The 17,727-nt window shown below is 31.4% G+C and overlaps 1 protein-coding gene across 11 annotated transcripts in view; it reads right to left on the bottom strand.

The window, feature by feature from the left end:
- Positions 1-17,661, bottom strand: part of LOC132717040 (lipoxygenase homology domain-containing protein 1-like) — a 91,825-nt gene extending 74,164 nt beyond the window's left edge. For 5 of the 11 annotated variants that reach the window (XM_060700415.1, XM_060700412.1, XM_060700417.1 and 2 more), the window contains exons 1-10: positions 17,470-17,661; positions 16,112-16,309; positions 15,522-15,656; positions 14,860-15,014; positions 14,470-14,622; positions 13,454-13,627; positions 12,489-12,654; positions 11,772-12,019; positions 11,101-11,236; positions 6,509-6,653 (exon numbers count right to left, since the gene is read on the bottom strand). In XM_060700415.1, the coding sequence (XP_060556398.1) occupies positions 6,509-6,653; positions 11,101-11,236; positions 11,772-12,019; positions 12,489-12,654; positions 13,454-13,627; positions 14,470-14,622; positions 14,860-15,014; positions 15,522-15,656; positions 16,112-16,286 (1,487 nt within the window). In that variant the 5' untranslated portion in view covers positions 16,287-16,309; positions 17,470-17,661. The remainder of the gene's footprint in view (positions 1-6,508; positions 6,654-11,100; positions 11,237-11,771; positions 12,020-12,488; positions 12,655-13,453; positions 13,628-14,469; positions 14,623-14,859; positions 15,015-15,521; positions 15,657-16,111; positions 16,310-17,469) is intronic. The other 6 variants (XM_060700419.1, XM_060700420.1, XM_060700421.1 and 3 more) reach the window with 3 other exon arrangements.
- Positions 17,662-17,727: the final 66 nt, after the last annotated feature.

The raw sequence follows: 17,727 nt of genomic DNA, 5'->3' as shown, positions 1-17,727 counted from the left end.
TAGATTACCAAACCCCCTGTTTCAAGCCTTGCCCATCCCCAATAAAATCCTGCAATGTGAAATGGAATATCACCTGCTATTCTGTCACAAAAAGAGCCATTGAATAGATTTGGCAGTGCAGAAGACAAGCATTAGAGTAAAAAGTTGGTTTCATTTCCTTGGCATTTTCCTGCAATCATCCAGGGGTAGAGTGCTGTGGGTAGAGAGCTAAGGGAAAGGGCTTGAAATTGATTAAACATTTGATAAAAAATACAATGTTAGAGGAGCATGGCCCTAAAAAACTGCTATAGATATAAAAGAAGAGAATATGTGAGGAAGACATTAGCTGTTTTCCTCTTCCCGCAATTACTGTAATTCTGGAACCTGTTACAAATTTTATGTTACCACCTTGAATACCACTCAGCAGCTACAGGTGTTATATCACCTGGTAACCAATAAATCTGAGAAAATACTAGACACTATTTCTTTTTGATTATCAAATATTGGAACCACAACTCAATTTGTTCTTCTTGTGGCAAAGAAATCTTAAACAGCCTGAGCTTGGTTCACTTTTAAAGCAAACTGAAGGTCTCAGGTGCCCACATTTTAAACATTAAAATATGGTTTTGTCATAGCAATAATTTATATATACCTGCCAAACCATAACTTTAAGACAAAACAAACTACCTGTGTTCCTTCCTAAAAATTGCTAGACTAAACCACCTACCAATATAACCCTGTAAAATTATAACTAGACTTAGCCAGAAAAAAAATACCTACCAGACAAAACCTGCCTATATAAACCTATAAAATTATAACTAGATTTAGCCAGCAAAAATACCAACTAGACTAAACCTGCCTATATAAACCTGTAAAATTATAGCTAGACTTAGCCAGCAAAAATACCAACTAGACTAAACCTGCCTATATAAACCTGTAAAATTATAGCTAGACTTAGCCAGCAAAAAAATACCTACCAGACTAAACCTGCCTATATAAACCTGTAAAATTATAGCTAGATTTAGCCAGCAAAAATACCAACTAGACTAAACCTGCCTATATAAACCTGTAAAATTATAGCTAGACTTAGCCAGCAAATAAATACCAACTAGACTAAACCTGCCTATATAAACCTGTGAAATTATAGCTAGACTTAGCCAGCAAATAAATACCAACTAGACTGAACCTGCCTATATAAACCTGTGAAATTATAGCTAGACTTAGCCAGCAAATAAATACCAACTAGACTGAACCTGCCTATATAAACCTGTGAAATTATAGCTAGACTTAGCCAGCAAAAATACCAACTAGACTAAACCTGCCTATATAAACCTGTAAAATTATAGCTAGATTTAGCCAGCAAAAATACCAACTAGACTAAACCTGCCTATATAAACCTGTGAAATTATAACTAGATTTAGCCAGCAAAAATACCAACTAGACTAAACCTGCCTATATAAACCTGTCAAATTATAGCTAGATTTAGCCAGCAAAAATACCAACTAGACTAAACCTGCCTATATAAACCTGTGAAATTATAGCTAGACTTAGCCAGCAAATAAATACCAACTAGACTAAACCTGCCTATATAAACCTGTAAAATTATAGCTAGACTTAGCCAGCAAAAATACCAACTAGACTAAACCTGCCTATATAAACCTGTGAAATTATAGCTAGACTTAGCCAGCAAATAAATACCAACTAGACTGAACCTGCCTATATAAACCTGTGAAATTATAACTAGACTTAGCCAGCAATTAAATACCAACTAGACTAAACCTGCCTATAATATTTATACCAGCAAAAATATAACTAGACTTAACTTACAAATGTAAAATTGCAAGAGTTAGTTTTAATAAGATAAATAAGCAGTCTTATCTTGAACTGAGTGCAGAAATTTGGTTGTTTGTACTCAAAAAGCATGTTCTTTTAAGATACAGTTAAACTTCGTTTGCTCGAACTCGGATCGCTCGAATACCTCCCTTCGCTCGAACTCATCGCCCAGTCCCGGCAAAATTCTTATATGATATATATTGTTCTACCTCAGATCGCTCAAATACCGATCGCTCGAACCTGATCTCTGGTCCCTTCAGCAGAAATATAGTAGAAATCACACCGTTTCGGTCGAACAGTCGGTATGTCCTAAATAAATGACAGTGGGCGACACATGTTTTTAACACCTCGTGATCGTGACAGAGGTAATTAAGGTTAATTGATACAAAATAAGAGGTGTTGTAACCGATTTATTTGTATGATAATATTGTTGATTTGCCGTTTATGGTAATGATAAAAAGAAAATAATTTGTGAAATAAGTGAAATATGCATGCCAATAAAGAATGACATTTACCCGTACGGCTTTAATTACAACCGTGGTTATCTATTAATAGAATGATACTTGTATGTGTGTTCATTTTAGTAAATGACTACAAATAGATGCTACTGTAAATGTTTTTTAATAAATATTCCATTAATTTATTTTTTAAAATTAAATTCATCCCATTATAAACATAGAAATATATTTTGAACATTGTTCAACAAGTTTGGTGTGATTGCCCAATCGAACTCAACCAATTACAATATGTATGAATATAGATTAACACAGCGTACCGTTAATACTTAATTATAACACTGGGGTAATAATTCTAAATATGAAGTATTCGACGAACAGATGTACTAACAAACAATTATATTGACGCATTTATCATTCGACCGATGTAAGCTAGGAAAACCTTTAGGCATATGATCAACGTAATAATAGTTCAACCTCGGTTGGCTCGAACTACCGATCTCTCGAACAAATTTACACAGGCCCTCCGAGTTCGAGCGAACGAAGTTCGACTGTAATTCTAATAAAAATGTTTCAGAAAATGCAGTTGTTCATTTCTATTACACTGAATAATACATTAAACATTTTACTTAAATGCCTTGAAAAATAACAAGCACCTTTACAGAAAGTAGCATAATTTATGCCTTGCCGATGGGTGCATTCCAATTCTACTAGAAATAAATAAACACTGTGTTATGCACAACCTGCTGTTTCAATCCTTGTACAATTCTTTTATCTAGTGATTAAAAACAACTGGCCTGTGGTAATAAAAATAACTACCCTACAGAAAAACACATTATTACACTTTAAAGTACAAAATGATGTTGAAATTTTAACAATATACAAAGCAGAGTTATGGCCCCTGGCTGTCTTACCTACTTTCTGAATTTTTAAAGTACACTTATAAAATTTTATCTGATAATATAATTTATATAAGTGTAAGTTTAATACTGAACTGATTGAATGAAATTATATTTTTCGAGCCTCTGGCGAACGTAATATATTATTCTACAAGTTCAATAAATTTAATATTCTATTTATCACATACCAAAACTAAAGACAGTATGAAGTAAAAATGACCAATTTTTCACTATGCCTATAGTAAAATGCTAACATTTAACGCATCTTTACGCTATGTTTATATAACGAAAATAACATCACATCAAAATATATGCACAGCCGTGCACTTCCATTTTTACTGGGTCAAAAAAGCGGCATGGGTATGTGATAATAAAATAACTACTTGTGTATATCATATCACAGGAGCCTGGCCAGGCAGCTTAATTTATCTACTTTGTATCTGAATTTTGGACTGTCCAAAGTTTAAAAGCAGTGAAAACCCATTCAACAAAAATTAAGCAAGTTGTGGGTTAAATGGCAAGTGATTCCAAAGCATGGAGAAATCACGGGGTGCCTAAAACTCTAGTGTAATTGGGCTGCAGTGCCCCTGAAACTCTAGTATAACTGGGCTCGAGGGCCCCTGAAAAGTCTTGTACAATTGGGCTCAAGAGCCCCTGAAAACTGTTGTACAACTGGGCTCTAGGGCCCCTGAAAAAAATCGTACAATTGGGCTCCTGGAAGGCCCCTGAAACTTCATAAGTAAAATGGTAAGTACAGATAATGAATAGCACAAAAAGTAAATTATAGTTCAATCAGCAGGGAACTTAAAACATTATTTCATATTCCACAGACTTTTATTGCCATACATTCATTATAGAAATATTTCATGAAAATCTTAAGTGCTTGGTGAGTTTTTACCCAGCCGATAACCCTCTTGACATAATATCATTAAGTAAGAATTGCTGTAGCAGGTATACATAGGAATACAAAATATTGATGGGAAAACTGATTATTTTTGTGTTTCTGATTAAGTGAAAATTTCGAGGAGAAAGATTAACTTGTTTATTGAATATTTTAACAGTGATTTCTGAGTGATAGAACATCTTGAGCTATTCCAAAAACGTTTAATGGACAAAACATGTTATAGTTTAATTGAATTATGCCATGTATGTTTTTGAATCATTAAAGTAGTGTGGAATGGAGAAGGTTACATGTGTATGACAAGAGATAATTAAAATATCTCACAATAAAACATGAGAAATGGGTAATTTACGCAATAAATGATATAAAACCAGGATAAAATGAATACTGTCTGAGGAAAAAAATCATAATAGGATAAAAAAAATAATTTTGAGCCGTGTCACGACAAAACCAACATAATGGGTTTGCGACCAGCATGGATCCAGACCAGCCTGCGCAGTCTGATCAGGATCCATGCTGTTAGCTATCAGATTCTTTACTTGTTATAGGGTCTGTAAGCAAACAGCATGGATCCTGACCTGACTGCGCAGGCTGGTCTGGATCCATGCTGGTCGCAAACCCACTATGTTGGTTTTGTCATGACACGGCTCATATGTAAGAAATTTTAAAACTGGTACTAGGAGATTAAACATTATCATAATTCATGTCAATAAATAAAAAAAACCAAGACATGTCAGTAAGCCAGCGTGTTTGAGTATTCTCAGTGCTTGATAGTTAAACAAGAGCCTAGATAATATAGAATTTTCTAACATCAAAAAGAATCAAAATTCCGTTAAAAAACATTTAAAATTGTAGGCGTTCTCCTATTATGCTCTCAAGTAAGTATGTGAAGTTTCAAACCATTCCTTTCAGTAGTTTTGAAGATACCAACTGGCAAGCAAAAATGTAACCAAAGTGTGACCCCGTAGCAGACGCCGATGCCAGGGTGAGTACAACAGCTCTACCTGTTTATTCAAAAAGTCAAGCTAACAACAAAAAACAAAGGAAAGTTTAAACAGGTTAATGGTTAAGACGTCTGCCCCACAATCCAGGGTTGTGGGTTCGTACCCTGGTTAGTTTGAGGTAGTGGATATAAAATTGGTTCAAACAAGCATTCTGTACAATTCAGCTTAACCCTAAGCCAGCTGACAGCAATTGAATATACCCATGTGACCAGTGCAGACCAAGGCATGCCAGTACATCTGTGCCATCTTATCATAGTCTGCACTGATTGCTATTAACTATTACTATGCACTCTGAAATTTTCCCCAAAAAAAATATAAACACTTTTGCACAGATTGAAAGATAGACATGCCAATATTTAGCATGCAGAGTTAATATCTTGGTTATTGCAAAAAACAAAAAAGAGCCAACAACTGTAACTCTTAAATATCCTATAACTGTAATTTGATACAAACAGATACCAGATTGTAAGATAATTGGTATCATATTAAATGAAACAAAAGTAACTTGTGTTTAGAATCAAAGATGAAAAAGGCGTACTCAAATTTCAAAACTGGCAAACTTCAAGATGTTGGAAATCATGCAAGTATTGTTTTTTTGTTGTTTGTTTTTTTTATTTTCCCCTCTTATTTATACTTGCAAACTTTTGCATTTAAAATATGAACATATTACTTGACTTGATAGGAGTTTAGAGATAATCTATTTTGAATGTTGTCTTGCTCAATCAAACTTTATGTTAGATTTTTCAACAAATAATTCAGTTATAAAACATAAAATATAAAGAATAAATTTAGGCGTTCAAGTTAACATAAATCACGTTCAACCAAATCTTTGAGAAAATTGAATTTGTGTATGGGAAAAGAACAACCAATTCCAAAAATTTAAAAATATTTTTTATGAAATTAGCTGTAGAATTTCTTTTTTGGACAGGGCTCTTATACACACCTAGCATTGTTAATCAGGCAGCCATCAACCTCCAACCTACCAAAAGCTTAACTTTGATAGCTTTACAACATGAAGGAATAGTTAATAATGTCCCTGGTGGAAGGCCCATGTAGCTTGAGTAGGAACAAATACAGCAGAATGGACAAACGAGCTCAAATGATCCTTGATTATTATTGTCATATTTTACTTACAACACAAATTTTTTTTTTATGAAAATGAATACATTTATACAGAAGAACATGAGCAATAATACCACCTCTAAAACAGGCAACATGAAATATAGTAAAACCTGTCTTTACATACCACTCATTTTATTTAAAAAATAATTCTATCTAAATTTTCATTGTGCATATATAAGGCTACCATAAAAATATCTCATTTCCTGGTCATGTTTGACTGTATTAAGACTGTTATAATTACATTTATTGAAAAAAAAACCAGTCAAACTATAGCAAGCTTGGGGGGGGGGGGTTCAACAGAGTAAAACCACTTACTGTCCTCTCTCGAAATTGTTTCTTGAATCATCGAGCCTTTTCTCACCAGAGTCACCATTTTCTCCAAACAGTATGATATAAACATTGGCGTCAGTCCCTGCACCTTTCTTGTTTCCAGTGTATACAGTCACTTTGTACTTTGTGTCTGGAAAGAGATGAACATGTATCTGTATAAAACACTGGTAACAGTTAAATGTTAAAATTTTATAAAGGATTAAAATTCCTGTAGTGACATATCATAATCATTTTATCAAAAATATGAGAGAATAAATTTTTGGTTTTTGGCTTTGCTTTAAAATCTTGATCCTGCCCAATTTATATAATGGATTTATCTTACTTTGAAGGTAAACTTTCCTGTGTAAGTATCAGGAATTTCATTTCAGGGTTTACCTTCAACAAGAGTATACCAGTCTCCCTATATACAAGTTACAGGTTTAAGTTAACAAGAGCCACCGCCGGGCGGGGGCAACGCTCGACTTTTTACTTTTTCTAAACGCATACATAGAAAGGTTTGAACATATATTAACGTTTCCTTTTTATAAATTTAGTTGGTCTGTCTTGTCACATTAGTTTTCTTTATATATTTTGTATATATATGAAAAGAAACATTAAGCATATTTCTAAAAATAGCAACAGTACGCAATTTCTTAAAATAGCAACATGACGCAATTTCTTAAAATAGAAAAAAATGACGCAATTTCTAAAAATAGAAAAAATGACGCAATTTCTAAAAATAGCAACAATGACGCAATTTCTAAAAAATAGAAAAAAATGACGCAATTTCTAAAAATAGCAACAATGACGCAATTTCTAAAAATAGAAAAAATGACGCAATTTCTTAAAATAGCAACAAATTCTAAAAATAAAAAAAATGACGCAATTTCTAAAAAATAGCAACAATGACACAATTTCTAAAAATAGAAAAAATGACGCAATTTCTAAAAATAGAAAAAAATGATGCAATTTCTAAAAATAGAGTAAAAAATGATGCAATTTCTAAAAATAAAAAAATGACGCAATTTCTAAAAATAAAAAAAAATGACTGATTTCTAAAAATAGAAAAAATGACGCAATTTCTAAAAATAGAAAAAATGACGCAATTTCTAAAAATAGCAACAATGACGCAATTTCTAAAAATAGCAACAAATTCTAAAAATAGCAACAATGACGCAATTTCTAAAAATAGAAAAAATGACGCAATTTCTAAAAATAGCAACAATGACGCAATTTCTAAAAATAGAAAAAAATGATGCAATTTCTAAAAATAGAAAAAAAAATGAAGCTATTTCTAAAAATAGCAACAATGACGCAATTTCTAGAAATAGAAAAAAATGATGCAATTTCTAAAAATAGAAAAAATGACGCAATTTATATATATATATATATATATATGTATATGTGTGTGTGTGTGTATATATATATATATACATGCATATATATATATATATGTATATATATATATATATATATATATATATATATGTATATATATATATATATATGTATATAAATATGTATATATATATATATATATATATTTATATATAATATATATATATATATATATATATATATATATATATATATATATATATATATATATATAATGTATGTATATATATCTATTTGATATATATATATATACCTATTATATATATATATATATATATATATATATATACCTATTATATATATATATATATATATATATATATATATATATATATATATACATATACATACATACATACATACACACACACACACACACATTTATATATATATATATATAATACATATACATACACACACACCAATAAATGCACAATCTGAGAAAATTCAGTAATATAACCTTCAAGGTCAAGGTCATTAAAGAGCCCAAGCAAATTTGGGTTTGATAAACAACAAGGTCTGGTCCTTAAGAATGTTCTGTTATAATATGAAGTTTATCCCTTCAAAAATAGCAAAGTTACAGTCAGTTACCGCCAAAACAATGAAAATTTCAATAATTTGACCTTCAAAGACAATGTCATTAATGAGTGAAGGTCAAGGTCTTTCAGTATATTTTTAACAGTTATCTTTGAAGATTATTATGTTCAAGTTTGAAGACAATCCATTCAAAAAATAACAAAGTTACAGCCAATAATAGCCAAAAAAATGAAAATTTCAATAATTTGACCTTCAAGTCAAGGTCATTGATGAGTGAATGTCAAGGTCTGACTGGTTATTTTTAAGGGATATCCTTGAAGATTATTATGTTCAAGTTTGAAGACAATCCATTCAAAAATAACAAAGTTACAGCCAATAACAGCATGAACTAGCAAAAATTGGACTTTTAACCTTGAAGGTCAAGGTCATTTATGGATGAAGGTCAAGGTTAGTGTGGTCTACTGAAAGGTCTTGTCCCAAGGGTTGTTGTGGCCAAGTATGAAGACAATACACCAAGAAATAAAAAAGTTATGATCCAGGTACAAGTTTTCGGACGGCAACGGCAACGGCAACGGCAACGCCGACCTGACTATAACAATACCTCTACTTTTTTTTTCAAAAAAAAAAAAGTCGAGCTAAAAATTGTAGCTAAAAAACTATCAATAATTTACCCCCAAGTCCAACTACCGTCAGAAAAGTCTAATTACAATCCTATTAAATTGTCCATACTAAAATTACATTTTTTTTGTATATGGTGAAAGCATTGGACATTGATGTTAATTATTAATATAATAACAAGATCCTGTGGCAAAATATTGGTAAAATTTGATTCAGAGAGACAGGTAGTAATTGTTATAGAGTATGTGTAATTCTTATTATAAGCTTTGTAAAGATTCATAATTTTTTTGGGAAAATCCTTAACATAAAACCTTACTTACAACAACAGACATACAAACAGACAAACAGACATTTAGATAGAGTATCATGAAGCGACATACAGGACAAATAAAACAAACAAGCTTGAACTGATTGGTTGAACCAGAATTGATAGTCTAAACTTAAAGCTGCACATGAATTATTACAAACTAAATGATATAATAATTTGATGAAATAAGTATCAACTGTATAAATTGCATAAATCTGTCCTATTTCTTTATTGTTATGCTTACATTATCATGTATTTACAGGATAGAAAAGTGACTGTAAAAATATCATGGTTTTGTGAAGAAATTAAGTTTTTTAGTTGTTTTTTTATTGGATTTTACATCGCACCAATACAGTAAAAGGTCATATGGCGACTTTCCAGTTTTACTGGTGGAGGAACACCTCAGGTGCCCTTCCATGCATTATTTTAGGCATTTACGTGCACCTGATTAAAACCATCCATGGTCCATAAGCTCGCTGGATATACCTCCCATTAAAGACTCAATGTCATGGAAAAATGTCACGTCACTTGGGTATAGAACCAGTGACCCCTAGATAACAATTTCAATGTTCTACCTATTGTGCTAACCAAGCAGACTCAAATTTCCCTGAATGATTGATAAAAAAGTAGAAACTTGTACTAAAAAAATTGTTTTGTTGGCTTAAAGTGAAATAAAATGACAAGACATCAAAACAAATGAACATAATACACATTTTGAAAATAAGGATATTTTCTATGAAATAATACTATCTCATGCTCACCAATTCCTGTAGAAGAAAAATATAAAACATGCTTTTTAAAGTCACAATGACTTGAAACATGCATTTACATGCAACTCATGTACCATAATAATGCAATATTATGACCCTAGTGCCATCGCCAAAATAAAGTACTAGTAACATGCATATTACTTAAGAAAATAAATAATACTGCAACTTACCACCCTTTTTGTACACTACTATAATTATCAAAATATGAACATATACTGAATGTTTTTGTATATGGTTGATTCAGATAAAAGTTTGTTTAAAACAACTGTACTTATACCAGCTCTGAACCTAATACAAAGTATGGGTAAAAATACTGCTTGATCAAAATGAAATATGACAGTAAAGGTGAAACATAACTCTTCAGTATTTTTCAAATTCGATTAGTGCTGACTTTAGTTTTGGTTGGGTTTTAAGTCACATAGACACTCTAAAGATCATATGGCAACTTTCCAGCTATATTGGTGGAAATGATGGTGCTCCTTTGTATCTTATTTCAGACTAAAGCAGGCACTATAGTAGAGCCACTGACCTTCCTAAAGCTACCTGAATAGCTTCCTCATTTGAAACAATCCAAAGTCACTTGTGGGATTTATACCCACTGTGGTGAAGCACAAGTGATCCAAAGTATGTGACCTTGACCATTTGGACATATTGGACTGTTATGAACATTGCATCAAATTTGACAAACTTTTTCAATCAACAAACTGGTGACTCCTATGTAACTCCTATATGCATCATTTTCTTAACCCAAATGATTAGAATGTTTAAGTTACTTGATTGCTTACAACATCTGTCTAAATATTATCAAGTATAATCATAAATAATTTATTAACAACTGCTTCACCCAAGAAGAACTCATAAAATTTAATATCATTATGTGTTTTTGAAAAGATTTAACAAACCAAGGGAGGAAACCACAAATTCACAGCAATCACAATTTATAGAAATATACAATATCCTATTTTTACCTTTCCTGACAGCAAATGGATCTCTACTACCCAACAGAGTGCGGCATATTGCACCATCTCCTTCGTCCTTCGCTAGCCACTGATTACACGGGAAATAATACTTCCATTTTGGGTGTAATAAATCTGTCACAACAATCTAACAAACGAACAATGAAAATAAAATTAAACAACACTGTTTTTGTAAATAAACTGTTTTGAAACAGAGTTAGCTGAAATGAAATAGAAGTTGTTTTAAATTGAAATAATCAATATACTTCATTTACAGTTATCATGATATATAAAGGACAAAAAAGTAAGTTTAAACAAAACTTTTTCATAGGAAAAATGTTAGGGAACAGATTTTAAATAATTTCAATAAAATTCTACATATTTGTCAAGAAAAAACTTCACCATGATATTTTGAATAGATCACAAACTAACATATATAATGATTATGTCCTTAGATCACTCATCTAAGCATGAGAATCTGCAATGCAGAAGAAGTTCACTGGGTCAAATTCAAATTTCTATCTCAAATCAACAGTTTCTAGCAAGATTTGAATAAAAATCTTTCTTCAATTACAGCAAGAAACCTGACAACAAAATATGAATACATGTAACAATGACAAAAACTACCTAACGCTGCTTTACAAAATGGCCAAAAACATAAGCAAAATCAAATAAAAACTTACCCTTTCCAAATACCAGCCGGGTGCAAAACCTACATTATCATGTTCTATTTTGATTTTTGTAAGAGGTCCAACACAATTTGAATGAATTTTAAACAGGTTGCTGGTTCCTTGTTGAAAGGGCTGTTTACTTTTGACACTTTTTAAATGAGTTTTAGCCGTAGCTCCCGTTTTACCAAATATGGTTATAAACACGTTAGAGTCTGTGCCTGCATTGAGTATGTCACCAGTAACAACCACTATTTCATAATCTAAAATTGGGAAAATATATTATATAAAATAAGTCATATAAAACTAAAACAATTGAACAGTGACTATGCATTTTATTTAAAAGTAATAACAAATATAATAATCTTAAATGTCTTAAAATGTAATGCATTCTACCATCCAATCCAGGCCTGCCAATTCAACATCAAATATATTACAGATATTCATATGGCTGTAAAATGAATCATTGACATACTTTTGTCTAAAGTGAGAACAAAATTAAAGTTGGGTTTTAAGTTACACTGGTTAAAGTAATTAAAGATATATGGTGATTTCACAGCATTATTTCTGGCACATGCTCACACTTGAGTAGAACCACTGACCTTCCATCAGCTAGCTGGATAGCTTCCTCACAAAACAGAGTTCATGAATAAATGAGGGAAACATGCAAACATTTCAATTATCTATGTGCAGAAATAAATCCCATGGTTTTTGGAAAATAATTCTGCGTACCTGTTTTTGAGCCTAAATGTGGAAAAAATTCTCTCTTTGAATGACCGTCACTATGGTACAATGATAACCAGGAGTTACACATGAATAGCCAGGACTTTTTTCTCTTGGTGTTGACAATTTCCACTTCCTGTAGGAACCAGCCATCTTCTTTCTTTATACCATCATGCTAAAAATAGTAACATAGCAGTTGCAGCTTAAACTTTTATTATTCTAACACACTTCAAATTATTTCCCTACTAAACAAACCAGGCAGTGGATTTCATTATTTCACTTTATATGAATGGCATAAAAAAGAATGCTGACATGACCTATGACATCAGATTTGATGTAAATAAACCAGTTGATGTCAGAAAATATTATTCTGCTCAATGTAGCTCAACATATTTTTATCAATTCTCTTTCGATTACGTTGTAACAATGGAAATAAATCTTAATTTTTCTTACCCTGAAGTATATTATGCATGGTTTATCATTCAAATGCTTTCTTATTTATTACACAGACTTTCCTGATTATATTTCTATGCATTTGAACTTGAATCATGCATTATTCTACAACATATTATTTATCACAAAACATTGCTATATGTATCATTTACAGCCAAGTAAGTTGGTAACCAGCTATATGTTGTAATTTGTTACTTGGTACATTTTGTATATTAGTAACTCAACTTTTTGTTACAACATTATGTGACTGAAAATTATGTGACCCCATCAAAATGAAAAGTAGCATGTCACTTTGATTCTTTTTACCTTGAAGAAAGAATATGACCAAATATCGGAAATATATTATTCCTCGAAATACCCCTTTGAACAAATTAGATCTAAGTGACAAATTAAACAGGATAGAGCTGATGTAAAAAGAAAATTTCTGTAAGTTCTTCCCTATATATAACCATTATACAAAGCTTACAAAGTCTTATTTCACACAACAATGTCAGACAACAAACAGTGAAGACTGAACATACCTCCATGACTAGAGATTTAATTTCGCCTAATTCCGGTCCTCGTATCTTGAACATGTGTGTGGTACCCTTTGAGAACTTAAATGCTACTTTTTTACTAGACTTTACAGACCCCGCCTTCTTTGACAGTCTTGTACGAGTTATCTTCCCTTTAGTTCCTTTCAGTGACAAGAAAACCTAAATAACAACAAATAAAATATTCAATAAACAATGTATCAAATTAAATTCTTACAGAAAAATTCAATAAAAAGTTGTAAAGTAAATTTACTGTTTAACTTGAATTATCACCGTAAATATATTTTAAAACTAAATAATGATTTTAAGAGTGTGTAAATACAGTAACACCTCTGCAGAATGACCCTCTGCAGAGCAATCATCTCTTTACAACAAAACTATCAATTCTCACTACATAATTAACCTTTGTAGAGCAACATGTCTCAGCAACAACCAACCAGATTTGAACTCATAACCTCTAGTACACAAATAAATATAAGCACATTGCTCTACACCACTAAGACAACAAAATGTTTGCTATTTAAAACAGCTGCCAGATGCTGTATTTATAATAATCAAGGTAGGTGTCCTTTCACACTTGAAACTTTACATTTTATTTGATACATTCTTATAAATTAGAATATTGTATACTCTTTATAAAAGCTTTACTCTGTTAGAAATCAGACTGAGTGGCTGATAAGTGTTGCCATCATGAGTCTGCAAAAAAGACGTGTAGACCCAATGGTTTTATTACAGAGTGATATTCTCTCAAAGATAAACATATACTCTGTTATAAACAGTGGTTTATTATATTATGATTATAGTACATGTATTATTTTTCAGTCAATATATAGTTTTTCAGACCTTATCTGCCTGATCTGACTATTGTCCTTGGTCAATATAACTTTTCTCAGGTCTAAAAATCTATATACAGACCTCGACATAAGTCTGTAACTGTATAATATATATGTGAACTTCATAGTTATAAAAAACATGTCATAACATAATAATATGATCAAACAAACCTTGGCATCAGTACTGGCTCCTTTTTTATCCGCTGTTGTCACAAACACCTTATACAGTATGGGACCTTCTCCACCATCAGCCTTAATTTTCTTCCCTGTAGTAGTGTATGTATGTCTAGAGCTAGGTGCACTTGAGGGACGACCTCCTCTTCTCTGAAATTAAATAATATTATTTCACTTTATTACGGTATTTTTCACAGCAAGGCTACATTATGGGTGCAAGAATGTTACTAAGCATAAAAAGTCTGAATGTTCCTGTTACTGCTTTTGCAAAACATATTACTAAAAATCCCAGAAAACCAAAATGAAGATTGTACAAATTATTTATAATATAGTGCACACGGCTGATTTCTTTTTTTATTGTTTTATAAGCAAATCATCATCACATACCCGTGCGACTGATTGAATAGCACCAAATCTGCGCTCAAAATATTCTGTGAGATGAGGGTCACCAAGGGGATCATATGGCGGCAAAGGGGTGCTTGGACCTCTTTGAACTTCTGGATATCCGAGTGTCTTCCGTACAAAACCTTCTCTCTGGCGAGCTGTAAATTATATGAAAAAAAAATAGAAAAAACATCACAATTATTAATAGAAAAAACATCACATTTAGTAACTATACAACTCTGTATGGTAAAGATATACCCCATATCCTCAATTCCTCATATTCTATAGACAATGATAATAAAGATATATTAGGGTGAAAAAAATAAATCCAAAAACACTAAAAGATATTTCATAAAAACAACTAAATTGCTAGCAAAATAAACATATAAATACTTTTAAGTAATTTTATGTCCTATTGTTTCTGATCTAAATTCATTACTTCAGGAATTTACCAACTTAAGCTTAATTTCACTATATGCATACAAAAATAATGTTGTTTGCTCTTTGATCCAAGGAAATATTGCACTTAAAATTATCATACTTGATTTGATCAAATATCAGTCTGAAATTTCTGAAGCAGGCAACATGGTGTAATTAGACAGCAATTAGAAGCAATAACAAAGCACTTATTCCCAAGGGAACTTTTAATGACAGAATTAACTTACAAGCATATGGATGAGATTTAGGATATTCATTATTGACATAGTAGCTTCTGGAGCGAGGTGGTGCACGATTTTCTGCATGATTTGAAGATCTCCATGCTTCTGAATATCCTGGAGCAGTAATTCTTCTCTGTGGTGCTAAAAAAGTAGTCATTTAATAATTAATCAATGCCAACAAATGAAGTAAGATAAATCGCATATAATTTATATGTGAATAACATGTCTAAAAAGATTTAACTCTTTAAAAAGTACACACAATAAAATGAAATACCTGTAAAATAACTTGATTTCAGAAGTTATTATTTCACTGGAAAGGGATTTTTTCACATGTTGGGGAAGCTGTCCCACCCTAAATTTGGGGGAAATTATACAGTTTTTTTGCAAAAGGGGAAGAAAAAACTTAACATCAATACAATTTTTGGGGAAAACTGCATGATTTTAAAGAATTTTTTTTGAGAAAGCCACCCTTAAACTTAATAAAAGAAGGCAAAAAGGCCCTGTGAAAGGATTGAAAAATTAAGTTATGTCAAAAAGTAAGCAACTTAAGTGTATATAATGTCCAAAAAGTAAGCAACGAAAGTACTTATGCACACCTGAATATGGTCTGGCTGGTTTTGCAGCATTGTGATGGCCATCATAGGCATATGGTGGTTTTGGTTGTAAAGGTTTTTGTGGAGGTACTGGTCTGGCTACCTGACTGGACATTGGTAGATTGGGAATATCCATACACCTTTTGACAGCCTCGCTGTTCATATTGGGCTGCCACATCTTGGTATCTTTTTTTAACCTGTCTGGAATATAAAAGTATCAGTGATCTGTTTCTTATTTTCTTGTATAACACAAAATTATCTGTACAGATACAGTGGATCATACTGACAATGATCTTAATTGCAAGTGCATCAAACAAAATTTTAAAACAGAAAGTACACAAAATTAAGTAAGTCAAAAAATAAAAAAGTTCTTCACAACTTAATTAAAAACATAAAGTTTTTCACTTTTTAAGTTTATCATAATATGACTTGTATATGATGCTATTACTGGACAAGTAATCCTTTCTTTTCTCTCTATATACTTTTGAGTATCGCTTCTTTACGCCCACACAAAATTCTAACCTAAGTTAACATCAATTGATTCTTGAGCTTAATTATTTTAATTCAATCTTTTAGGAAGCTATATAAGACTATAGACACATTTTCAAGTCTGTTCCTGGTATCAACCAATACTGAAATGTTAACAAGGGTAAGATTTCTTTTGCTCAACGACTTAACAACACCTTCGCTTAGACGGCAAGCAATCCTTTGATTTTAAAACAGACACTTAAACTTTAGCCATGCATTGTAATGTGATTGTTCACATTGTTCTCTGTACTAGGACACTTTCAACATAGTGGGACAGTATGTCCTAATACTGAACTGACAAATAGGAGAAGGAAATGTGTAAGATAGCACAGTCAGTAGAGTCGTGGTACAGTATTCTGAGGTTCTGTAAGTATTCTGTAAGTCAAATTGGATTAATTAAACTCTTCTGTCCATATCAACTAAAAAAAGTTTCAAAATTTTGATCAATTATCAATTATACAATGTATTTACTATGGTCATGTATGTTAATGAACATAATAATCCAATCTTAACAATTGAAATTTAGTTACATATTGTATGCAGTATGTTGTGGGTTTTCCCACGAGAGACATCCGATGATTATTGTATGTCTTGTTACCTTAACTTCATTGTATATCTGTTTGTAAACAAAACTGAAACATTTTGATATACTTCAATAATTAACTTTGATTTCTCAAACTTTTTTTATTTTTTGTAAACATCTTAATCTTGTAATGATGTACATGTATTTAATTAAATATTAATTACTACATGTATCAACCATGCATGTAATCTGAACATTCATGTGTGGTTCTGAAAGTCAATGAAAACATAGTCAATACAATTTTACAAACCTGCTTAATTATTAAAACTAAAACAATTCCATGTTATAATCCACTATTTTGTTGTTTTAAATTGGAAACAATTCCTTAATTGGGTAACACCTGTGAGGTTATTTCTTATACATGCAAGTCAAAAGTCAATTTAGCAGAACGAGTTGTATTGATTAAATGGAATAAACAGCATGATATTATACCATGAAAACTAATAAAACATGTATAAGCCTGAGAGTCACGTGGTACAAACCAAGTAAAAATAAAGTCAATAAAAAT

The sequence above is a fragment of the Ruditapes philippinarum genome, unplaced genomic scaffold (genome assembly GCF_026571515.1).
Source record: "Ruditapes philippinarum isolate M1 unplaced genomic scaffold, ASM2657151v2 ctg121_1_1_1_1, whole genome shotgun sequence".
Classification (NCBI taxonomy): domain Eukaryota; kingdom Metazoa; phylum Mollusca; class Bivalvia; order Venerida; family Veneridae; genus Ruditapes; species Ruditapes philippinarum.
This window is presented reverse-complemented; position numbering and strand designations above follow the sequence as displayed.